The sequence below is a fragment of the Perca fluviatilis genome, chromosome 5 (assembly GCF_010015445.1).
Source record: "Perca fluviatilis chromosome 5, GENO_Pfluv_1.0, whole genome shotgun sequence".
NCBI classification, from domain to species: domain Eukaryota; kingdom Metazoa; phylum Chordata; class Actinopteri; order Perciformes; family Percidae; genus Perca; species Perca fluviatilis.
The window spans coordinates 43,604,178-43,629,713 of NC_053116.1; the positions used below are offsets into that span (position 1 = coordinate 43,604,178).

General features: G+C 42.8%; 1 protein-coding gene across 1 annotated transcript in view; it reads right to left on the reverse strand.

The window, feature by feature from the left end:
- LOC120559470 (neural cell adhesion molecule L1.1-like) overlaps positions 1 to 25,536 on the reverse strand; it is a 94,600-nt gene that overhangs the window by 50,206 nt on the left and 18,858 nt on the right. Inside the window, exons 2-9 of the mRNA XM_039801174.1 lie at positions 22,726 to 22,927; positions 16,376 to 16,478; positions 15,802 to 15,971; positions 11,855 to 11,977; positions 10,737 to 10,907; positions 9,901 to 10,015; positions 8,650 to 8,834; positions 7,981 to 8,112 (exon numbers count right to left, since the gene is read on the reverse strand). Coding sequence (XP_039657108.1) covers positions 7,981 to 8,112; positions 8,650 to 8,834; positions 9,901 to 10,015; positions 10,737 to 10,907; positions 11,855 to 11,977; positions 15,802 to 15,971; positions 16,376 to 16,478; positions 22,726 to 22,768 — 1,042 coding nt within the window. The 5' untranslated portion in view covers positions 22,769 to 22,927. The remainder of the gene's footprint in view (positions 1 to 7,980; positions 8,113 to 8,649; positions 8,835 to 9,900; positions 10,016 to 10,736; positions 10,908 to 11,854; positions 11,978 to 15,801; positions 15,972 to 16,375; positions 16,479 to 22,725; positions 22,928 to 25,536) is intronic.

Sequence of the window (25,536 nt, forward strand, 5' to 3'; positions counted from 1 at the left end):
GTACAGACTCAGTGAGCACAGCCTGGCCATCGAGACAGGCCGCTACAAACAATCATGGCTGCCCAAAGAAGAGCGCTTCTGCCAGCTGTGTAAGAGAGACGAAGTCGAGACCGAACTGCACTTCCTGACAGAATGCACAGAGCTGCAGCCGGTCAGAACTAAATATTTCCCCAAATTCAAACACAAACACCCGACATTTGACCAAATAACCAACATCAATAAAATGCCGATCTTGCTGGGAGAACAGCCAGAGAGCTGCAGTCTAGCAGCAGAATATGTCTTGCCCGCCACACTCTGAGAAACAGTGAGTGACCACCCCCATACACACAGATACACACAGATATACACACACACAAAGACACACACACACACACAAAGACACACACACACAAAGACACAGACACACACAAAGACACACACACACACAAAGACACACACAAAGACACACACACACACAAAGACACAGACACACACAAAGACACAGACACAGACACACACACACAGACACAAACACATGTACTATTATTGTGTTCATGTTGTTGCTGATATCATCAGTGTTGTTCATATTGTTACATTGTGTTGACATGATGAATGTTAACCTAATGTTTACTGTCTGCATCCTACTGGACTACTGGATGTTAATGTGTAACATGTTTCCCTGTTTATGTGCTTTAGCAATACTGTATGTCAATATGGTCATGCTAATAAAGCCTCTTTGAATTGAATTGAATTGAATTGAGAGAGAGAGAGAGAGAGAGAGAGAGAGAGAGAGAGAGAGCCAGAGGTTAGAACTGAGACATCACGGAGAGAGAGAGAGACCAGAGGTTAGAACTGAAACATCATGGAGAGAGAGAGAGAGACCAGACCAGAGGTTAGAACTGAGACATCACGGAGAGAGAGAGAGACCAGAGGTTAGAAATGAGACATCACGGAGAGAGAGAGAGAGAGAGAGAGAGAGAGAGAGACCAGAGGTTAGAACTCAGACATTACGGAGAGAGAGAGAGAGAGAGAGAGAGAGAGAGAGAGAGACCAGAGGTTAGAAATGAGACATCACGGAGAGAGAGAGAGAGACCAGAGGTTAGAACTCAGACATTACGGAGAGAGAGAGAGAGAGAGAGAGAGAGAGAGAGAGAGAGAGACCAGAGGTTAGATCTCAGACATCACGGAGAGAGAGCGAGACCAGACCAGAGGTTAGAACTCAGACATCACGGAGAGAGAGAGAGACCAGAGGTTAGAACTGAAACATCATGGAGAGAGAGAGAGACCAGAGGTTAGAACTCAGACATCACGGAGAGAGAGAGAGAGAGAGAGAGAGAGAGAGAGAGAGACCAGAGGTTAGAAATGAGACATTACGGAGAGAGAGAGAGAGAGAGAGAGAGAGAGACCAGAGGTTAGAAATGAGACATCACGGAGAGAGAGAGAGAGAGAGACCAGAGGTTAGAACTCAGACATTACGGAGAGAGAGAGAGAGAGAGAGACCAGAGGTTAGAAATGAGACATCACGGAGAGAGAGAGAGAGACCAGGGGTTAGAACTCAGACATCGCGGAGAGAGAGAGAGAGAGAGAGAGAGAGAGAGAGAGAGAGAGAGAGAGAGAGAGAGAGACCAGAGGTTAGAACTGAGACATCACGGAGAATCATGGGAGAAACCTGTCTTTGGACGTGCTGACGTGTAAGGTGAGCGTATTGTGTCACTTCCGGTGTTCCCAGTGTTCCCTTGTTACAAACGCTAGTTTGCTGCTCCAGCAAAAACTTACTCCACTCTGCTTTATTGTTTAAATTAGCGGCTATTTGCCTGGATTGCATTTCAATTACAATTGTTCTACTCAAGCACTTATACTTAGCCTCACTTACAGTGATTGACTCGCTGAATTTACAATTGTTAAAACGCTGTTAGCTACTTTAGCTTAGCCATTAGCAATGACTAATTCCTCTCCCTCTCCTGCTCTTTCTTGCTCTGTGTGTCAAATGTTTAGCTATTCCTCTGCCTCCTTTAGTGATAACGATACATGTAATAAATGCAGTATATTCGCTGCTCTGGAGGCAAGGCTTAGTGAGTTTGAGGCACGGCTCTGCACCATGGAATCAGAATCGTATGCTTCCGTAGCTAGCCAGCGCCATGTAGCTAATGCGGGCCAACATACTGTAGCTTCTGTAGCTTCTGCTAGCTGTCCCCCGGCAGACCCTGAGCAGCCGGGCGAGTGGGTGACTGTCTGAGGGAAGCGTATCGTTAGATCTAAACCAGCGAGTGCACATGATGACGGTCGCTCTAAACCAGAGCGTCTTCGCCTCTCCAACAGTTTCTCCCTACTCAGTGATACACCCGCTGAGAAGCCAACTCTGGTTATTGGGAGCTCTATACTGCGACATGTGAAGCCAGCGGCCCCGGCGGCTATGGTCATATGTGTCCCCAGGGCCAGAGTGGGCGATATAGAAACCCATCTAAAGCTGCTGGCTAAAAAGAACCGTAAATACACTAAGATCATACTTCACGTAGGGGGTAATGGTCGTAAATCGGAGATCACTAAAATTAATGTTGAGTCACTTTGTGCATACGCAAAGACAATGTCGGACTCAGTAGTTTTCTCTGGACCCCTGCCAAACCTGATCAGTGATGAAATGTACAGCCGTACGTCATCCTTCCACCACTGGTTGTTGGGGTGGTGCCCAGCTAATGATGTGGGCTATGTGAATAACTGGAGGGCGTTCTGGGGAAAGCCTGGTCTGATGGAGAGAGATGGCATTCATCCCACCTGGGACGGAGACGCTCTCATATCAAAAAATCTGACCGAGTCTATTATCGGTCATAAACCATGACAACCCAAGTTTGATATTAGTAATCAGAGGTGCAGTGATATGCGCCCCTCTGTTCTTCCGTTGGAGCAGTCGCCCACTCATAGTCTAATAAACACGGTGTCTGTCCCCTGGCTCAGATCGGTTAAATCAAAGGTAAACAAAAGATGTGCTATACTTAACAACCTAATTGGAATTAAAATGACTGCAACGATAGAACAAAATAGGAAAATTAGATGTGGACTTTTAAATATTAGATCTCTGTCTGTTAAAAGCATTATTGGTAAACGATTTGTTATCAGATAATAACATTGATTTATTTTGCCTTACTGAAACCTGGCTGGGCCATGAAGAATATGTCAGTCTAAATGAAGCCATTCCTCCCAGTCATATTAATACTCAAATTCCTAGAGGCTCAGGCCGAGGAGGGGGAGTTGCAGCCATCTTTGATTCAAGCCTGTTAATTAATCCTAAACCTAAACTAAATTATAACTCGTTTGAAAGTCTTGTTCTTAATCTTCAACATCCAAAATGGAAAACATTACAGCCAATTATATTTGTTGTTATTTACAGGGCTCCAGGTCCGTATTCTGAATTCTTATCTGAATTCTCAGAGTTTTTATCATGTTTAGTCCTTAAATCAGACAAAGTACTTATTGTAGGTGATTTTAATATCCATGTGGACGTTGACAATGATAGCCTTAGTACTGCTTTCAACTCATTACTGGATTCAATTGATTTCAGTCATAGTGTGCACAAGGCGACGCACTGTTTTAACCACACCCTCGACCTTGTGCTGGTATATGGTATTGAAATTGAGGATTTAATAATATTTCCTCAGAATTCGGTATTATCAGATCATTCTTTAATTACTTTCGAATTCTTACTACCTGACTATATACTAAATTATATAAAAGCTTCTACACTAGATGCCTATCTGACAGTGCTATAGCTAAATTTAAGGAAGATATTCCAACAGCATTTGACTCTATGTCATGCCTTAACCTCAGTCCCTCTCAAATTGATACATTTGTAGACGGTGCTACGACCTGCCTACAGACGACTTTAGACTCTGTTGCTCCCCTTAAAAAGAAGATGATGAAGCAAAAGAAGCTAGCACCTTGGTATAACTCCCAAACTCGCAAATTAAAACAAATCTCGCGAAACATCGAAAGTAAGTGGTGTTCCACCAAAGTGGAATAATCCCGTTTGGATTGGCAAGAAAGTCTCAAAACCTATAGGAAGGCCCTAAGAAAGGCCAGATCAGACTATTACTCATCACTAATAAAAGAAAATAAGAACAACCCAAGGTTTCTTTTCAGCACTGTAGCCAGGCTGACAGATAGTCACAGTTCTACTGAGCTATCTATTCCTCTAGCTCTGAGTAGTGATGACTTCATGAGCTTCTTTAATGATACAATAAAAACAATTAGAGATAAAATTCATCACCTTTTGCCCTCAACTTCTAACAGTTCTCCTTTAAATGCAGGACCGCTAGAAAGAACGACTAGTCCCGACATATACTTAGACTGCTTTTATCCTATAGACCTTCAACAATTAATGTTAAAGATATCCTCAGCTAAGCCATCTACCTGTCTCTTAGACCCCATCCCAACGAGACTACTCAAAGAAGCGTTACCCGTGGTTAACACTTCATTACTAGATATGATCAATATGTCCTTATTAACAAGTTATGTACCGCAGTCATTTAAAATAGCTGTGATAAAACCTCTTCTGAAAAAACCCACCCTCGTTCCTGAGGTCTTAGCAAACTATAGACCTATATCTAACCTTCCCTTTCTATCCAAGATCCTTGAGAAGGTAGTTGCTAATCAGTTATGTGATTTTCTACATAGCAATAGTTTATTTGATGACTTTCAATCAGGATTTAGAAAGCATCATAGCACAGAGACGGCACTGGTGAAAATTACTAACGACCTTCTAACTTCTGCAGACAAAGGACTTGTCTCCATTCTTGTTTTACTAGATCTGAGTGCTGCATTTGACACTATTGACCATACAATCCTGTTGCAGAGATTGGAACACTTAGTTGGCATTAAAGGAATTGCACTAAGCTGGTTTAAGTCCTATTTCTCTGATCAATCTCAATTTGTTAATGTTAATGATAAATCCTCCAAGTACGCTAAAGTTAGCCATGGCTTCCACAAGGCTCAGTGCTTGGACCAATTCTATTCTCTTTATATATGCTTCCTCTTGGTAATATTATTAGGAAACAATCAATTAACTTTCACTGTTATGCGGATGACACCCAATTATACTTGTCAATCAAACCAGATGAAACTAGTCAGCTAGCTAAACTTCAAGCGTGCATTAAAGATATAAAATCCTGGATGACCTATAATTTTCTGATGTTAAAACTATAAAAAAACTGAAGTTATTGTGCTGGGCCCTAAACACCTCCGAACCTCAATATTCTAAAGATATAGCTACTCTGGATGGTATTGCCCTGGCCTCCAGCACTACTGTCAGAAATCTAGGGGTTATTTTTGATCAGGATATATCCTTAACGCCCATCTAAAACAAACCTCAAGAACAGCCTTTTTTCATCTTCGTAACATTGCCAAAATTAGGAATATCCTGTCTCAAAACAATGCTGAAAAACTAGTCCATGCATTTGTTACTTCCAGGCGGGACTATTGTAATTCCCTACTGTCAGGTTGCTCAAATAAATCCCTTAAGATTCTCCAGCTGATCCAGAATGCTGCAGCGTGTGTTCTCACAAGAACTAAGAAAAGAGATCATATTTCTCCTGTATTAGCTTCTCTGCATTGGTTTCCTGTAAAATCCAGGATTGAATTTAAAATCCTTCTCCTGACCTACAAAGCTCTAAATGGTCAAGCACCATCATATTTAGAAGAGCTCCTAATACCTTATTGTCCCACTAGAGCACTGTGCTCCCAGAATGCAGAGTTACTTGTGGTACCTAGAGTCTCCAAAAGTAGAATGGGAGCAAGAGCCTTTAGTTATCAGGCTCCTCCCCTATGGAACCAGCTCCCAATCTGGGTTCGGGGGGCAGAAACTGTCACCTCATTCAAGAATGAACTTAAAACTCTCCTATTTGATAAAGTTTATAGTTAGGGAGTGAGGAGTTGCAGTGTCCACCTAACTGGCCCACCTGCTTCTCTTCATAATTGTTAGATTAATAATATATAACAAAAGTAGAGGGAGTCAGGCCAGCACAGCCTGATCCGGCAGGGGAGAGTTCAAAGCCCGAACAGTCTACCTCTCCTTATGACCTGTCTCTCTTAGTTACGCTGTTATAGTTTTAGGCTGCCGGGGGACTTCCTTCCTTCCTTTGACACACTGAGCTGCACTCTCCTCTCCCTTTCTATTACCATTTGTGTGCATCCCCTCCCAGAAATGCTTGTTACTAATCCTAGCTTCTGGGGAGTTTACTCCCCGGTGTCCTTATGTTTTTTCACCCAGCATATTTCCTTGGAGAACGTTTGAACCAAGATCTTGGTTGCAGCTGTCGCCGTGGTCCTGCTGCACTCCCTGCTGAGCTCAGCGGTGCCCTGCAATGTCATGCTGCTTCCTGCTACGTCCATCCATGCTCTGCTGAGCCACGCTACATCCTGTAACGCCCTGCAGCGCCCTGATATGACATGAACTACTACGACTACCATTTGAAGTCACTGTTCCATTATTAATTTGACTATTATCGCCACTGTTCATCATATCCCCAACCGGCCCGTCAGACACCTCCTACCAAGAGCCTGGGTCTGTCCGAGGTTTCTTCCCAAGAGGGAGTTTTTCCTCGCCACTGTCGCACTGCTTGCTCTTGAGGGAATTACTGTAATTGTTGGAATTGTTGGGTCTTTGTAAATTATAGTGTGGTCTAGACCTACTCTATCTGTAAAGTGTCTCGAGGTAACTCTTGTTATGATTTGATACTATAAATAAAATTGAATTGAAAATTGAAAAACAGACGAGGCAGCAGCTGTTACTCAACTCTTTTCAACAGCTGCTACAAGACTTTCTTTATTCTTTCTTTCTGTTTGTTTCTCTTTCATTGCCCTTCCTTTGTTCCTCTCTTTCTCCCAACATGCCTTCTTTTCTTTCTGCATTTCTGTCCATCCTCCGATTTCTTTCCACTCATTTATCCCTTTCTTTCTCTCTTAATTTAATTTCCCTTCCTTTGATCCTCCCTCCTATCTTCCTCCCTCCATGCCAACTCTCTTTCTTCATTTTTATTTCTCTCTTCATTTCATTTCCCTTCCTCCGTCCTCGTCTAGAAAGAAATGAAGAAAGAAATGGAGGGATGGAAGGACGTTCCCTGCCTCCATTCTTTCTTCATTTTTCCATCCACCTTGGATTTCCTTCAATCCCTTCATTCCTTTTTTTCTTGCTACCTCAATTCCTTTGCTGGTTCGTTCATTCCTTTCATTCTACCTTCCTTCACCTTTGTCCTCCCATCCTTCCTTCCTACCTTCCCCATGTTTCTTTCTCCCTCACTTACTTTGAACAAAAAACACAAAAACGTTATTCTTACTTGTCACAGACACACAGAAAGATGTAGGAAAGTTATATTTCTGCATTTGACCCCTCCTAGTTTTAGGAGCAGTGGACAGCTAACAGCATCCGGGGAGCAACTCCAGTGTCTTGTTCAGGAACCCTTTATCATGTGGACGGAGGATCCTGGGATTGAACCACCAACTGCTCTACCTCCTCTCCCTCTCTGGGAGTAATTCAGTAACTTTGGCGAGTCCATCTCTGCACATTATCCTGATTTATTCATCTGGTCTAAAGAGGCTTTCTGTTTCAGTGGACCAATCAGTCGGACTTTCTGGGGGGGGGCCCAAAAAGCGCTTTTTTTTTCTAATCTCTCTGTGCTCATGCAGCTTTGTGTAATAAAGAGATACAGAGTGAACCGAAAGACAAGAGTGCTGATCGTTCCAAATGGAGATGAATCTGTTGACTACTTCAGTTATCAAGGAGCAGGGCCTGAATTTAACTTTTTGGGCCTTTTTTGACCATAGTGGATTTTAAAATCCACCTGCCAAAGGCTTTTTACCAGACAATTTATTTTCCTCATCAAGGTAAAATACAGGAAATGCACAAGCATTTTTCTTGAACTTGTTAAGAAGACACATTTAAGTGTTTGTACCTGTGACTGGCTGGCCATTGATGCTCCAGGTGATAGACAGGGTCTGTGTTTTTGTTTGTACCTGTGAGTGGCTGGCCATTGATGCTCCAGGTGATAGATGGGGTCGGGATGCCATCAGCCTGACAGTCGAGTCGAACGGTTTCTCCTGGAGAGTAGAGCAGGTTCTCTGGCTGCTTCACCCAGTACGGAGAGGCTGAAACACAATACACAGAGACTTTAATTCTCACTTTCTTTCTTTCTTTCCTTTGAAAAACCTATTGATCACCATCAACATACGATTTGATTGGTAAATGGCTTAAAGTGAAGTTTTTCCATCTCCCTGTTCTCTGCTGTCAGAGACAGACTGGATTAAAACCATCGTGGCAGTAACTGTCTGTGTGTTTGTACCTTCCACACTGAGACTTAATGTTCGTATGCTGAGACTTAATGTTCGTACGCTGAGACGTAATGTTCGTACGCTGAGACTTAATGTTCTTACGCTGAGACTTAATGTTCGTACGCTGAGACTTAATGTTCGTACGCTGAGATGTAATGTTCGTACGCTGAGACTTAATGTTCGTACGCTGAGACTTAATGTTCGTACGCTGAGACTTAATGTTCGTACACTGAGACTTAATGTTCGTATGCTGAGACGTAATGTTCGTACACTGAGACTTAATGTTCGTATGCTGAGACGTAATGTTCGTACGCTGAGACTTAATGTTCGTATGCTGAGAGTAAATGTTTGTACCTTCCACACTGAGCGTGAAGCGGTGTGACGTGGAGCCGTGGTCGTTAAAGGCTCTGCACTCGTATTCACCATCATCTTCCTCTGTGATGTTGTCGAAGCGGAGCCGGCGGCCGTAGTGGTCCACCTGGCTGCTGGTTTCCTCCAAGCGGCCGTCCTTCTTCGTCCATTCCACCTTCGGAGTCGGTCTGCAGACACAGACAAGATAACAAGGGGAATAGAAGAACACAGATATAAGACGTTTTTTTTTGTTTTTATAAATGTTTTTGTCACTTATTTTAATGTTTTGTTAACTTTGATGTCTTTGTCGTTTTTGTTTTACATTTTGGTCATTTTTTCTGTCGTTTTTTTTACATTTTTTCAAGGTTTTTGTCACGTTTTTTGACATTTTTGTCACTGTTTCCGATGATCACAGAGAACGAGAGGAACAGAAGAACACAAAGAGAAAGAGAAGACAGAAGGGAAGAGTGATAGAAGAACATGGATCACTTTAGAGAGATATGCAGGAAATTAGAATTGAATAAACACAGACATTCTTGTTAAAGATATAATATTCTGTTTCATCATTAAGATTATGACACTCCATTTGTTGCCATGGAGACTCGCAGGGGGCTGAGGGTAATTAGAGCAAACATTGAAAGAGAGGAGAGATAAAAGGATTTAAAATGATTAGTTTAAAGTTTTAATCTGAGCTCAAACTCATTTTCTGAGATAACAGAAAATTACACTAATGTGTGAATTAGTCGAAGCAGATATTAAACGGTCTTTACAGTGCTAGCTCTGTCATTCATGAACTGAAAGAAAACAAATATCTGAGGGTGAGAAGAAGAAGAAGAAGAAGAAGAAGAAGAAGAAGAAGAAGAAGAAGAATTTACACGAAGATGCTATAGATGGGAATGTTTATTTGGAGAGATGATGAGATTCAGGAACTTCTGTTGGTAAGCACCGACGCCGAAATCCTCAGACAGATTTAAGTAACGTGAGACTTGGTTATTTATGACGTCTGACTGCGGTGTAATCTGCTGATTCATGTTCTGCCTCCTGAGCACTCTACCCAGGCGCCGCCCCTTGCCTAGTCTGAATCAACGGAAGTATATTCACGGCACTGTATTGTGTCATCAGTTAACTTCATTTAATATTGTATGTGGCGTTTTCTTTTGCGGGGTGCAAATGTTCCACCAAAACAAGTTCCTTCCTGAGACATCTGTACCCACTAACTGACAGACAGACAGACTAACACACAGACATCCTTACAGGCCTTTGGGGATACATTCAAGGACGATGCTGTGACCTCTGAGGGCCAGCAGGGAGGTGTGGGAACCCGCGGGATGGAAGAGGTGAGGCTTCCTGCTGTGAACCACATCATTACCTGGAGAGAGACGAACATATGTTACCCTCATTAATATACTTGGGGTGGACAATAAGATGGAAACACCAGTCAGTTAACGCGTTACACCACATACAGCCTCAAAAACAATACAGCAGTTGAATAAACACCTCTAGATTTAGGGTTAGTCTTTGACCTTCTACTTCTCTTATACTGATCACTATCTGCTTTTAGATAAGCTCCATGCTATTGGACTGTCAGAAAATGCAGTTCTGTGGTTTAATTCATACTTCCATAATAGAAAACAATGTGCTGTCTTACACAGAAGTAAATCTGTCGGTTTAACAAAGCGGTGTGCCACAGGGCTTAATGTTGGGAGCACTTCTCTTCTCTCATTTAATGGTTAATAATTTACCATTAATTTTCAATTACTGTAATGTTCAACTTCATGCTGTTATATATACACCCAAACCTACCACATACTCAAGCTCTTACAATATTGGCTTTTATGATAAACTACTGCTCAACCAAACCCTACTACAGCCACTAGAGGGTGCCACCACTATAATATCAATGTACATATAGGTCGTAACGTGGACTAGACATTGGTTTGAGAGATTTTTAACATAACGGCAGAAAGTGCTGATAAGACGCTTTTAAATGGCATTTGTGCAAATGTACACAATGTTTTTTGTGTCTGTGTGTGTCTGTGTGTGTGTATGTCTATGTGTGTGTGTGTGTCTCTGTGTGTGTGTTTACTCACTGGGCAGCACGGTGAGTCTGACAGCGGTATCAGGGAGGATAGTTCTGGCTGCAAAGTACTGGGCGTTGCAGATGTAGTCGTCTCTGCTGTCGGTCTTCAGAAGATTAGAAAAGTAAAGGTTCCCGTTGAGGCCGACCATCACTCTGTCGCTCTGCTTGATATGCACCATCCCTAAGGAAAACACACAAATACACAGAGAGACATCATATCAGTTACTAAAACAAAGAAAGGATAACACAGAGACAAAGACACAGAGACTTCAGGGTAATTCAATTAACTTAATTTATCCGTCAGGAACTTTATCAGTGTTAAAGCTGCAGTGTGGGCAGAAGGGAAAGAGAAACAGAAAAAAGAAGAGCTTCTTTTCTTGCACTGCAGGGTGACTTAAATATCGACAACATTCAAAAACATTCAACCTTTTTTAAACTGAGACTTGACCCTCATTTACAACGACATCGAGTCAGTTAAAGTAAAACCTGATTTCAAAAAATATATATAGGATAGATGAATTAGGAAAAAATGGAGGTTTGAGAAAATACATTTATGTAAAACAATTACAATTAGGGGTTTGGAGGGTTGAATCAGATTTCTTAAACATCCTAAAAGGCATTACTTCATCAGGCAGGAACACTCAGACACGTTAGCTGACAGCTCTGCATTCATTAGTCTGAGTGGAAATGTTCTGCAATGCAGCACAGCCATGCACATCTCTCCAACAAGTCTCTCTAACAGGTCTCTCCATGAACAAAAAAGGATGGAGGAAATAACATGCTACAACGCTGTTCGGATGGAAGAGACCTTCCATCAAACGACTCTCCAAACGATTCCTCCTTCTCAGACTAATGTCCAATCTAGGAATGAAGTCCTGATAGTCTTGCTAGAGTCGCTAGTGGCGCTCCCGTCCTCTCCATCGTCTCCATCGTCGTCTCCATTGTCGTCTACTCAGTCCCAGTCAGTGTTTTTCACATCTGGATGCTCAGACTAAATCAAACCTGTTTGAAATCTTGGTAGTTAAATCTTCTAGTCGGAGACTAAAAACTCAGATATTATGACAGATTGTCTTTAGATGTGAGTCAAACTGGCCAGAAGACAGGAAGTGGGAATAAAAGCCAACTCACACTTGTCCATCCAGTGGATGCTTGGAGGGGTGGAGCTCTCTGGAGGGTTGCAGGTCAGCATCATGCTCTCTCCCTCCTTACCGCTCTTATGAACTTTCTGTTGTTTAGGAAGAACTGGCTGAGCTGCAACACAAAAACACAAAGCAGAAGATTTTAACTTTATACAATTCTACATGCAGCAGATTAAAACTTTATATACTTTAACATGTAGAGGATTATCAGTTAATGTTATATACTTCAACATGAATCATCAGCAGCATGGAACCAAATCTGTTCTGTTGATTCAGTAAAGACAGACATTGAGGTTTTTCCTCGGCTCTTTTTAAACACAACAGTATGATCTCTGCTGTATTTTCAGCTTTTTCTCCAACAGTTTTGTTCAGTAAATGTCGCAGTAAGTCTGCAGTGAGTCAGAGCTCATCATTGACTACAGTTTTTTGACTCTCTCTCGGTTTGGTTTCATTCTGTGCAGTATTTATTGCTCCACAGCTGCTGTTGAACACTATTGATCTGAGGAAATGTCTTAATAACTGCAGAAGGGAGGAGGGTGTAACTCTCACACACAAAGCTAGGATCACTCAGAATGGGAGGGGAGTGAAATCAGAGACGCACTACATGTTATTCTACATCATTATTGGATAATCATTGGATGGGTCTTCGTGTCCACCTGTCAAGAGTCAGAGATAGTTCTCCGGGGGACATTTTACCCATGTTGCTACTGTTCCTGTTAAGTTGTAGTGAGTAAATCAAAATGAAACTGCGAAGGAGGGATGATCTTCTCTGTATCAGCGGCAAACATACACAATGTTTTTGAATCATCCTTTCATGCCAGCAACTATATATCTGCAATGGGATTCTTTAAAACGTCCCCAGTTGTGTGCTCAGAGCTTTGTGGAACAGTTTTCTCTCTGCATGCAGAGAGAAAAGTGCATTTCTCTCTATGCAACCCGGGCATAGCCTGGTCCTACCAGACTCTGGTCCAGAGTAGCCTGGTCCTACCAGACTCTTGTAGAAGTAAGTAGGAGGGCGGAGCCAGGCTACCCCGGTCATGGAACGAGCTGCAAAACATCTTTACCTCTGCAGAACTCCCTTCTTCGAACACCTTTAAAGGTCTTTGACAATCTTCCCTGAAGGAAGCATGTGTTGGAATGTGTTTGCTTTGCATGCTTTTACTGTTTCCCTTGGGTTGTTTTTACATGTTATGTAATCGAACATGTGAACTTGTTTTTATATGAAAGTGTTTCTGCTGCCGTCTTGACTCCTTGGAAGAAGAGATCTTGTCTCTCAATGGGACCTTCCTGGCTAAAAAAAAGGAGAAAAAAATTAAATAAAAAAGCAAAGGGGACATAAAATGGTCAGGCAAATTACGGATCTTATTCAGCGGCACTCTGGCCCGAAGTGGCTTAAATCTGAAGACTAATCTCTGCTGTATGTCCCCGATCACGACTCCCTCCATCTCTGAGTCTGTTCTGAGTCACGTCTATATTTCTGTTTGTGAACGGCAGCGTGTTGTTGTCGTTGGGATGTTCTTCTTGTGTTTTCGTTCCTGTTTGTGCAGCACTTTGGTCATCTGAAGTTTAATGTGCTGTAGAAATATGTAAGATAGATATATATATATTTTTCATTTAACCTTTATTTAACCAGGTAGGCCGTTGAGAACAGGTTATCATTTGCAACGGCGACCTGGCCAAGAAAAGTGTAGGCATGCAAGACAACAAATAGTTTCACATTCAATACAGTATAAGAATACAGAATACAAAATGCTACATAAAGTGCAGAATTAGGGCCCTATCTTGCACTCAGCGCCTTTGTACACCGACGCATGTATCATTCCTATTTTGCACCCGATGCACAGCGGACTTTTCCCTCCACAGACGCACGTCGGTAAATTAGGGAATGTATTTGCGCTCCCGGGGGCGGTTCAGCGAAAAGAGAAGGCGTGTTCCGGCGCAAACGTTCCCTGGTGCTATTTTGCAGTTTCAGAAAACAATTCCGCCTTTATTACTTTTCCGCATCCCGGACAGCGCCCGAGATCCACCCACAAAGCTACTTGCGTTTCACGTTTGATACTTGCGTTTCAGATCGTTAAAATAGGGCCCTAAGTGGGCATTACAAATGCCGGCACGTAGTGAGGTGTAAGTAAGTCGATGGATGTGCAATATACATGAACAGAGAGTCTATATCAATGCTGAGTTGGTGTGAAGAGTCAATGGTGTAACGAGTCGATAAACAGATAGTCTAGTGGTCTAGTTAGTGGAGTAGATCAGTTGTAACACAATATATATGACTAGACAGTCTAGATAAATGCTGAAGTGTAGTGCAGAGTCAAAATACAGTTAGTGCAAGTTGTGGTCTATTAAGTGATGTAGATCAGTAATAACACAGTAAGCGGTAATATAAATGCTGAATGTAGAGAAGAGACAATACAGTTAGTGCAAATGGTGGTCTAGGTAGTGATGTAGATCAGTAATAATACAATATGCAGGAATAGACAGTCTGTATAAATGCTGGGATGTAGTAAAGAGTCAGAGTACAGTTAGTGCAAAGTGTGGTCTAGGTAGTGATGAAGATCAGTAATAACACAGTATACAAGAATAGACAGACTATATAAATGCAGTAGTAAAGAGTGAATATAGTCAATATACAGTTAGTACAGATTGTGTACTAGATAGCGAAGTAGATCAGTAGATTGGCAAAAATGATGTGGCAACAAAGGTGGAAAGAAATAACGGGTGAGCATACAAGGGCAGGTGAAGATATACATCTGTGCAACTATGCAATGGGGCATGACAGAGATAAAGGGGTAAGGGTGTGCAAAAATAAAGATCCTCTGCTCTAACCAGAGTGAGTTAATCTTCCCAACACCGCCGACCGACTGAGAGACGTCACAGCTCTGTATCCAGGAAATGGTTGCCACGGTAACAAGAGATGAGAGAGCAGAACAGCTGGCCTCACTCAACCTCACTGAGTTACTGACGGTAGCAGTCTGGATCAACAGAAGAACATTTCCAGATAAAGATGTTCTCTTCTCAAAACTCTACAGGCTGAAAATATCAAGTTCTGAAGATGTGGACGGTCTAACAAGGCAGGCCTGCTCGGTTCTTTCAGGGAATAATTATAAAGATTTATCAAGAATATGTTAGATCATCTCCTCTCTAACTGGGAGGTTTTATAAAGAATATGTTAGATCATCTCCTCTCTAACTGGGAGGTTTTATAAAGAATATGTTTAGATCATTTCCTCTCTAACTGGGAGGTTTTATAAAGAATATGTTTAGATCATTTCCTCTTTAACTGGGAGGTTTTATAAAGAATATGTTAGATCATTTCCTCTCTAACTGGGAGGTTTTATAAAGAATATGTTTAGATCATTTCCTCTCTAACTGGGAGGTTTTATAAAGAATATGTTAGATCGTTTCCTCTCTAACTGGGAGGTTTTATAAAGAATATGTTTGGATCATTTCCTCTCTAACTGGGAGGTTATATAAAGAATATGTTAGATAATTTCCTCTCTAACTGGGAGGTTTTATAAAGAATATGTTAGATCATTTCCTCTCTAACTGGGAGGTTTTATAAAGAATATGTTTAGATAATTTCCTCTCTAACTGGGAGGTTTTGGGACTGATTGGTGGGGTTGCTGTGGACAAAGTCCACACGGAGATAAACTAGTAAGAGCCAATGAGGTTTAACCATGTATCAGCTCATTTAAATAGCTCACGTTACTGGATTGTGTCAACAGTTAACTTCATTTAATATTGGATGCGGAGTTTTCTTTTGCAGGGTGCAAATGTTCCAGTAAAACAAGTTCCTTCCTGAGACTATTTAGCAGAGCCACCGTCGCTGCATCTGGAGCTTAGCACTGCCCAAGACCATTGGGATTGGTTTAAAGAAATACAGACAACAGAGTGTTTTATTCTCCTCTCCCAGAATGCATCTTTGGTGTCTCACCCTCCACGATGACCTGGATTCTCTGCGTCACGGCGGTGCCCAGGCTGTTGGAGGTGTAGCAGCGGTACAAGCCTTTATACGAGCTGAGAGGAACCTTGTCTTCGGCTCGCAGCGTCCCGGACCCTGTACGCTCCGAGCCGAACGCCTCGCCGTCCTTCACCCAGCGGAAACTACACAGCAGAGGAGAAAGAGATTCAAAGACACATTAACAGTCAGAGAGAGAGAGGATTCTCCGCAGGATCAAACATAAACGTCTGTTACAAAGAGGACAAAGATGCCAACGTAGTAAACACATACAATTTAAAATAATGAAAGTGAGGTTTAAATTAGAGAGAAGAAAAAGTCAGGGAGTAAGTCAGAGAGGACAGAAGAGAAGAGGCAGGGAGGGAAGGAAACAAGAGAGATGATTTTATTAAAAGAACATTTATCGCTATGCCAACAGAAAGGTGAGACACACATACACAGAAACACACAAACAGAAACACACACAGAAACACAGAAACAGAGACAGACAAACAAAAACACAGAAACATAAAACACAGAAACACAGAAAGACTCTCTCAGGTGTACGTACGTGGGCGTGGGGTTCCCAGAGGCCTCACAGGGCAGGTTGATGTCTTCTGTAGAAAAGGCGGTGAGTGATACCGGCTTCTGTGTCAGGACCGGAGGCTGCGAGACTGAACACACACACACACACACACACACACACACACACACACACACCGAGACACACACACACACACACACACACACACAGACACACACACACACGCACAGACACACACAGACACACATATTGGTGATTTGTTTGTAGACAGACAGCGATACAACAGGAGATTTGTGATTCTGCCGTCAGACACTGGTTCATCGTCATAATATAATAAGTTAATTTGATATGGAGCCTTTTACAGACAAAGTCACAAACTCACATGATACACATTGGTAAAAATACAGTAAGATCCAACAGAAAATAAGCAAGGAAAAAATAATTGAAAGACCAATGAAAATCATTTAAAATTTTAAAACCTAAAACCCAAAGTTACAAACATGAGTCAGAAGTGAATTTAAACGAATGTGTCTTCAGCTGCTTTTTAAAAGCTTCAACAGAGACTGCAGAACGTAAGACAGTAGGAAGGGCGTTCCACAGCGTCGGAGCCACCGCTTCAAAGGAACGGTCACCTTTTGTTTTTAAGTGAGTGCGTGGGACCACCAGTAGTCCCTGGTTAGAAGACCTAGGGACCTGATAGTAGTGTATAGATGGAGCATGTCTGAGATATAAACAGATCTAGTCCCTGGTTAGAAGACCTGAGAGACCTGTTAGTAGTGTACGGATGGAGCAGGTCTCAGATATAAACAGGTCTAGTCCCTGGTTAGAAGACCTGAGGGACCTGTTAGTAGTGTATAGATGGAGCAGGTCAGAGATATAAACAGGTCTAGTCCCTGGTTAGAAGACCTTAGGGACGTGTTCTCAGTTTGGACTGTACAGCTGAAGAAAGGGACCCCAAAAGCTGAGTAACCTTGGAAGCTGTAGTGTTCAGAGCAACAATAAGGACTTCGGTCTTATCTTCATTGAGCTGTAGGAAGTTGTTTGCCAGCCAATCCTCGATGGAAGTCAAACATTTAAGCTATTCCAACACTTTGTTAGTCTCTTCCGGGTTAAAAGAGACATACAGCTGGATGTCATCTGCATAGAAGTGATAACAGATATCTCCAAATTGGCTAACTATATATCGCAGGGGAAGCATATACAATGCAAATAAAATCGGACCTAACACAGAACCCTGAGGCACCCCACAGGAAAGGGCAGCAGTTTCTGCACAATAGGGACCAAGTGACACAGAAAAACTTCTATCTGAAAGATAATAGGTGGACCAATCCATGGCGCTCCCTGAGATACCAATCTAGTGCTTCAGTCTTTCAAGCAAAATGTTGTGCTTAGATCCAGCAGGACCAAAACCAAACATTGACCCAAGTCAGAGGACATTAATAAATCGTTGGACACTCTAAGAAGAGCGGTTTCTGTTGAGTGTTTCTGACGGAAGCCAGATTGAAATTTGTCTAAAATGTTGTGTGTATTCCAGACAGCAGTGAGCTGTTTAGCAACAACTTTTTCTAAAATTTTGGAAATCAAAGGCATCTTGGAAATGGGCCTATAATGTCCAGGCATTGATGTATCCAGGTCGGTTTTCTTTAGTAATTGCTGAACAACTGCATGTTTTAAATATTAAGGGACACAACCAGATTGCAGAAAGCTGTTGAGTATAGAGAGAACCCAAGTACTCACAGACCCAAGAACATTGCTAAACAAGGAAGTTGGTGTAATATCTACTGGGCTCAAGGAAGATTTCATACTGCTGACCAGATCAGTGAGTTCTTGTAGCAAGATCGGACCAAGACAGTTCAAGATTGGAGGCCGGATCGAAACAAGTATAGAGTACTTTATTCTGAGTACACAGTGCATTTACACTGATGTAATTTGTCCAAAGTCAGCACTGCAAGTCCCAGAATGCAGCTCTCCAAACGGTTTGAAACTTGTTAAAGTGGTTATTATTGAAACGGCGAAACACAAACTATACAAATGTAATAGATACATGTTTTTTTCTCCAATAAGTACCACTCTACTGCCATCAGTTAGTGAGAAAACAAGCCGGTCGGACGAAATATATGCACTACACAAGTGAGTATATAGACAGTATTTGAAATAAAATGTATCATCTAAAGGATTCTCTTTCCTCTCTCTGTTTCCTGACTCAGACACGATGGCGTCTCAGATCCATTTACATCTTCCCCTCCCTCCCTCTCCCTCCCTACCTCCCTCCCTCCTTCCCTCTCTCCATCCCTCCCCCTCCCTCCATCCCTCCCTCTCCCTCTCTCCCTCCCTACCTCTCCCTCTCTCCCTCCCTCCCTCCCTTCCTCCCTCTCTCTCTCCCTCCCCCCTCTCCTCTCTCTGCCTCTTCAGATCTGAAGGTCGATCTGAAGGTTGATCTGAACTCGACTCCTCCTCTGGGACATCCCAGCTGATCCTGCTGACCTTTGACCTTAACCTCCAAGACCACAGTTCTCTCTAAACCTGATTATCTGGGGAAATGTGTTCGTGTTTGCACTTAGGTAAATCTGTTCAAATATTACGTTTCTCCACGTGCAACATTTCAGGTTTTGTTGTCCGCGAGGCCAGATGAAAACTCAAAAACAAAGAAAAAGCAGAATCATTCCATCATTCCTTGCTTTACAACATATATAACGTTATCAGTATTAACAGGATAACTATATAATCACTTAGATAGATGTGTTTTGAAAAGCAAACTATATCATTGCTTAGAGTGTGTGTGTTGAAACCCCCCCAAAAAAATAACATATATCTTGCTTATATATTAATCTGTCTCTTGCTTACATATTGATCTGTTTTGCATTTTATGACAGAAAGAGCTTTCTTTGAGAAACTGTAAAGTGTAGGAAAGCACCTAGACAGATAAGAGGAGCACAGGCAGGAGCTGCGGCCTTGACCGGTGCATGCAGCTGTGTGTGTGTGCGTCTTGAAGGCACATGTGTGGCCATACACAGCACACGAGCTGTAGAGTTCATGAAGTTCATTACTGTAACGTTATTTGTGAAGTGTTTCCTACATTACCTTACAAGGATAGGGAAGTACATATAGTATGTCCCTTTTGATAATTTTGGGAGGAGTAAAATGTTTTTTGTGTATAAATATGAGTGTTTTTGCCGAGTAGCAGTCCCTTTTCGGGGGCCCCTTTTGGGTGCCTATTGAGCCCTTTCGGGTGTTCCCTTTTGGGCTACCTTTGGGCTCTTTTAACCGAACGCTTTACGTGGCATCGGGATACCATGAAGCCTTCTCCGTCTACCCTTGCACTTTCTGTGTTTTGGGGAAGATTCATCATGCCTCTCTCAGCTGGAGAGGGGTTCCCTTGCGCTCGCTGAGTGTAAGGGAGGAAAAGAAAAAGAAACAAGACTATCTCTGAGAAGCAGCTTCGAATACCTCTGTTATACAGAGGCCAAAAAGTGCTCTTCTCTCTTAGTTTGCCCAGACGCTCTCTTCGCTGCGTTTTGGGGAAGATTTATTTGCCCTCTTTGACACCGAAGAGGAGATTACCTGCACTTTTATGAGTGTGGGAGACACAGAGCCAGGAGGAAAAGAGAAGCAGCCTTAAATACCTCTGTTAGAGTGGAGGCCTTATCTTTATTTTTAGTTTTATTTTGTAGAGGACCACTTGCTTTTAATTTCTGCTTTTGTCACTAAATAATAAAAACTACCTGAGTCCGACTTTGGACTAGGGGAGCCACCTTTTGCCAGTTCCTTATTTTTCTCTGGGATTGTCTTGCCCGCTGTCAAGCGGGGAGGGTTTCCCCCCCTACGGGGGTTAGCGACTCCTCTTTAACCGCCCGTGGCCAGTTGCGGCCCGGCGGGGATCGACTTGGACACGCAGACCTCCTGTTATCTCCTAGTGGGAGTGCATTTCCCTATCCGCGCGGCCTGGTCAGAGCCTCTGAGCATCCCCCTCTCTCAGTCGGGCGACCAAGGAGGGCAAGGCGGGCGTCCTTGAGAAGGAAGGGACCTCCGATGACCCTGGGAGGACGGCTGAGACCGTGAGTACTAAAGAAAAATCATTGGTTTTAAAGATCCCCTCAGGCAGTGCTTGTCATATACAGGGGGATAAGAGCCCGTGTTTTTGGGGACATCTGGTGTAGTGTGTATCTAACCTCTTGTCTCGCCTTCGGGTTCCCTGATCCGGGCGAGGGCTTCTCCTTATACGGAGAGTGTGTGTGTCTCTATAAACTAAATTAATCAGGGAAGCGTCAAAATCAACTCCTTTTTAGTATAGGTCAAAACATCCGCCCCGCTGACGGGAAACTGGCGTTCGTCCGTACGGCAAAAGAGGGCATAGTAGGGCCGGGGGTTTGCTGAGGGGAAGGCGACAAAAAGGGGTTGGCTCGGCCACAGCGAGCGACGCGACGCCTCAGCGAACTGCCACACCGGTCGACAGTTTTCAAACAAAGACCGGAGCAAACGGACAGATGAACTAGACAAGAAGAAGAAAAAATGCATCACTAACAAGTACTTCCTGTTTTCATTAATTTCAGCGCGGAATGAAGATGACCTTGCAGACACTTGAACACTGTAAATTATTTAGCGGGTCTAGACCTTCTCTATCTGTAAAGTGTCCTGAGGTAACCTGATCTGATCTGTCCTGATTTGAATTAATAGATTTGGATAGCACACCAAATAGTTTTGCATAATCAAATTCATAAAGAAAAAAGATTGTTCTTCAGGACAAACTGGTACTAAGAAGAGAGAACACATTACTCCGGTTTTAATGAAACTACATTGGTTACCCATACGATACAGAATCCATTACAAAGCGCTGTTGTATGTTTTTAAGTCCCTGCATGGTTTAGCCCCTGAGTATGTTAATGAATTAATCAGCCAATGTCAATCCAGCAGATCTCTGCGATCAAATGATCAGTCACTTCTTGTAGTTCCACGAACGCGCTTAAAGTGTAAAGGTGATCAGGCTTTCTCTGTTGCAGCTCCTAGGCTCTGGAATGACCTTCCTCTGTCTGTAAAAACCTGTCCTTCTCTGGGGGTTTTTCAGAGTGCTCTTAAAACTCACTTGTTTTCCTTAGCATTTGATAATGCTTTGTAAGTTGTTTGTTTTGTTTGTATTGTTTTGGCTTTTATGTTTTTATACGTTATGTACAGCACTTTGGTTCCACTTGTGCTTTATAAATAAAGTTGAGTTGAGTTGAGAGTTGAGACATGAACACGTGTTTCCTGGGTGAAAGTCTTGTGTTTTCTCCTTAACTTCTCCAGGACATGAACTCCTGTTTCCTGGGTGAAAGTCTTGTGTTTTCTCCTTAACTTCTCCAGGACATGATCACCTGTTTCCTGGGTGAAAGTCTTGTGTTTTCTCCTTAACTTCTCCAGGACATGAACACCTGTTTCCTGGGTGAAAGTCTTGTGTTTTCTCCTTAACTTCTCCAGGACATGAACTCCTGTTTCCTGGGTGAAAGTCTTGTGTTTTCTCCTTAACTTCTCCAGGACATGAACACCTGTTTCCTGGGTGAAAGTCTTGTGTTTTCTCCTTAACTTCTCCAGGACATGAACACCTGTTTCCTGGGTGAAAGTCTTGTGTTTTCTCCTTAACTTCTCCAGGACATGAACACCTGTTTCCTGGGTGAAAGTCTTGTGTTTTCTCCTTAACTTCTTCAGGACATGACCACCTGTTTCCTGGGTGAAAGTCTTGTGTTTTCTCCTTAACTTCTCCAGGACATGAACACCTGTTTCCTGGGTGAAAGTCTTGTGTTTTCTCCTTAACTTCTCCAGGACATGAACACCTGTTTCCTGGGTGAAAGTCTTGTGTTTTCTCCTTAACTTCTCCAGGACATGAACACCTGTTTCCTGGGTGAAAGTCTTGTGTTTTCTCCTTAACTTCTTCGGGACATGAACACCTGTTTCCTGGGTGATAGTCTTGTGTTTTCTCCTTAACTTCTTCCAGGACATGAACACCTGTTTCCTGGGTGAAAGTCTTGTGTTTTCTCCTTAACTTCTTCAGGACATGAACACCTGTTTCCTGGGTGAAAGTCTTGTGTTTTCTCCTTAACTTCTCCAGGACATGAACACCTGTTTCCTGGGTGAAAGTCTTGTGTTTTCTCCTTAACTTCTCCAGGACATGAGTCAAACATCCCCCTCCCGACCTCCTCCCTACAAGGATCTTCATACAGCAGCAGTCAATGTGCTGCTGAGTAATAAATAAATAATAAATACTAGAATACATACTGATTGCAGTGCTGCACTTTCACAGATATTGTTAAATGTGTCGACATTGAGGATTTGTTTATCACATTGCATTTCTTTGTGAAGAAGGAGAGAGACAGGTATGGGTATGGGTTAGGGTTAGGATTACTCACAGTCTTTGGGGATGCTGATGGCACCCTGAGCCAGCGGCGGCATGGACGACAGCAAGGACAGAGTGAGGAGGAGGAGGAGGGGGAGGGCGGGGGGACGGTGCCCTGAAACCCGTCCATTGACGCTGTGACACACACATCTCTCAATGTCCCATCCAGAGGGACGCACACGACCAGGCACACACAAAACACACACTTTAACCCTCTGGAGACAGAGAGAGAGAGAGAGAGAGAGAGAGAGAGTGTGTGTGTGTGTGTGAAGGGGAGGAGGAGGGTTGACCCGAGAACAAAGGAGAGATGGAGGGGAGGAAGGACAGAGAGAGAGAGAAGAAAGAAAAGACATCATTAATATCATCAAACATAAATCATCTCAACAAGACAAACATTAATTTACTCCAATGGGAAATCTGACTTCATGTTGACCTACAAAATAAAAATTCATAATTAACTCCAAGGTAGGTGTGTGTGTGTGTGTGTGTGTGTCTGTGTGTGTGTGTGTGTGTGTGTGTATGTGTGTGTGTGTGTGTCTGTGTGTGAGTGTGTGTGAGGTCATCCTGATGAAGACAGATCAGATCCCGGCAGCAGGAAACATCTTCTCTGCTAATCACATTAAAGAGAGAGAGAGAGAGAGAGAGAGAGAGAGAGAGAGAGAGAGAGAGAGAGAGAGAGAGAGAGAGAGAGAGAGAGAAAAAAAAAAAAAAAAAAAAAAAAAAAAAAAAAAAAAAAAAAAAAGAAAAGAAAGAGAGAGAGAGAGAGAGAGAGAGAGAGAGAGAGAGAGAAAGAGAAAGATCTTCTCTTTTGTCCCTGATGAACACTGACTGTGACAGCTGAGTGTCGGGGTGAACATGTAACAATGTCAGATTTCCAAAGTAAACGTGGCCAGAGCTTCAAATAATGAGATGAACTTACTTCAGAGAAATCCCCCTAAACTAAAAACCTCACATAACCAACTGGACTGTACTGGTGTCACATAACACCAAGTCGGGCTTCTATGATTGGTCCAGGCAGCTATTGCAGTTTTATTTTTTAGGCTACTACTTTGTTTATGTAGCTATATGCTAAGTCAGTGACAGCTGTAATCTTGTCTGCTAATGTTATTAATTTCACCCCAATTTCGGGTGACATTCCTGCTGAAACTTGCCCCGGCAGTGTAGTATTTGGTTTAGAAGCTTTTATCACTCAGTCTCTAATGGAGGGCAACAAGGAGGAGACTCGGAGATGCTGAAACACACTGACCAATCACAGCAAAATAGTCTTATTCTTTAATCTTACGACTTTTATTATTCAGATATTCCAACTTTTTTTCTAAACTTTTTCAACTTTTCCATCAAAATATTCTAACCATTTTCTTGTGATATTCCGACTTTTCTTTTTTAAATCTTCTGACTTTTAGATTCGACCATTTCTGTGTGTCTCTACCCGGACGTTATTGGAAGTAATCACTGTGATTGGCTCTGAATCCGCGGGCGTCACTGCGCTCCTCATGTGAGCAGACAGGCGGACAACGCTCGGCGAGTAAACACCAGGCGCGGTAACCATGGAGTGTGGTAACCATGGAGATACTGTGCAGTGCTGTATCCCTGCAACTGGATGTCATCAGCTGACTGTTGTTTCATATATCCCTACTCACAGGCAGATTTATAACACATAGTGGTAATCCTAGTCTTTCCTAACCACAGACTGTTATTGTTCATAGCTAAGTTAGCTAAATTAGCATATTCGTAAATCTATAGCATAATTTAAGTTCAAACGTGAAGTTACCCGATAAGTCCAGTCTTGTGCTGTTTGCCAAGCAGGTGGTAGAGATGGTAACTCCTCTGTCTATGTCCTGGTAACTCCGCTGTCTATGTCCTGGTAACTCCGCTGTCTATGTCCTGTTAACTCCTCTGTCTGTGTCCTGGTAACTCCTCTGTCTATGTCCTGTTAACTCCTCTGTCTGTGTCCTGGTAACTCCTCTGTCTATGTCCTGTTAACTCCTCTGTCTATGTCCTGGTAACTCCACTGTCTATGTCCTGTTAACTCCTCTGTCTATGTCCTGGTAACTCCTCTGTCTATGTCCTGTTAACTCCTCTGTCTATGTCCTGTTAACTCCTCTGTCTATGTCCTGTTAACTCCTCTGTCTATGTCCTGTTAACTCCTCTGTCTATGTCCTGGTAACTTTGCTGTCTATGTCCTGGTAACTCTGCTGTCTATGTCCTGGTAACTCTGCTGTGTATGTCCTGGTAACTCCTCTGTCTATGTCCTGGTAACTCCTCTGTCTATGTCCTGGTAACTCTGGTAACTCCTCTGTCTATGTCCTGGTAACTCCGCTGTCTATGTCCTGGTAACTCTGCTGTCTATGTCCTGTTAACTCCTCTGTCTATGTCCTGGTAACTCCTCTGTCTATGTTCTGGTAACTCCTCTGTCTATGTCCTGGTAACTCTGCTGTCTATGTCCTGGTAACTCTGCTGTCTATGTCCTGGTAACTCTGCTGTCTATGTCCTGGTAACTCCTCTGTCTATGTCCTGGTAACTCTGCTGTCTATGTCCTGGTAACTCTGCTGTCTATGTCCTGGTAACTCCTCTGTCTATGTCCTGGTAACTCCTCTGTCTATGTCCTGGTAACTCCCCTGTATATGTCCTGGTAACTCCTCTGTCTATGTCCTGGTAACTCCTTTGTCTATGTCCTGGTAACTCCTCTGTCTATGTCCTGGTAACTCCTCTGTCTATGTCCTGGTAACTCCTCTGTCTATGTCCTGGTAACTCCTTTGTCTATGTCCTGGTAACTCCCCTGTATATGTCCTGGTAACTCCTCTGTCTATGTCCTGGTAACTCC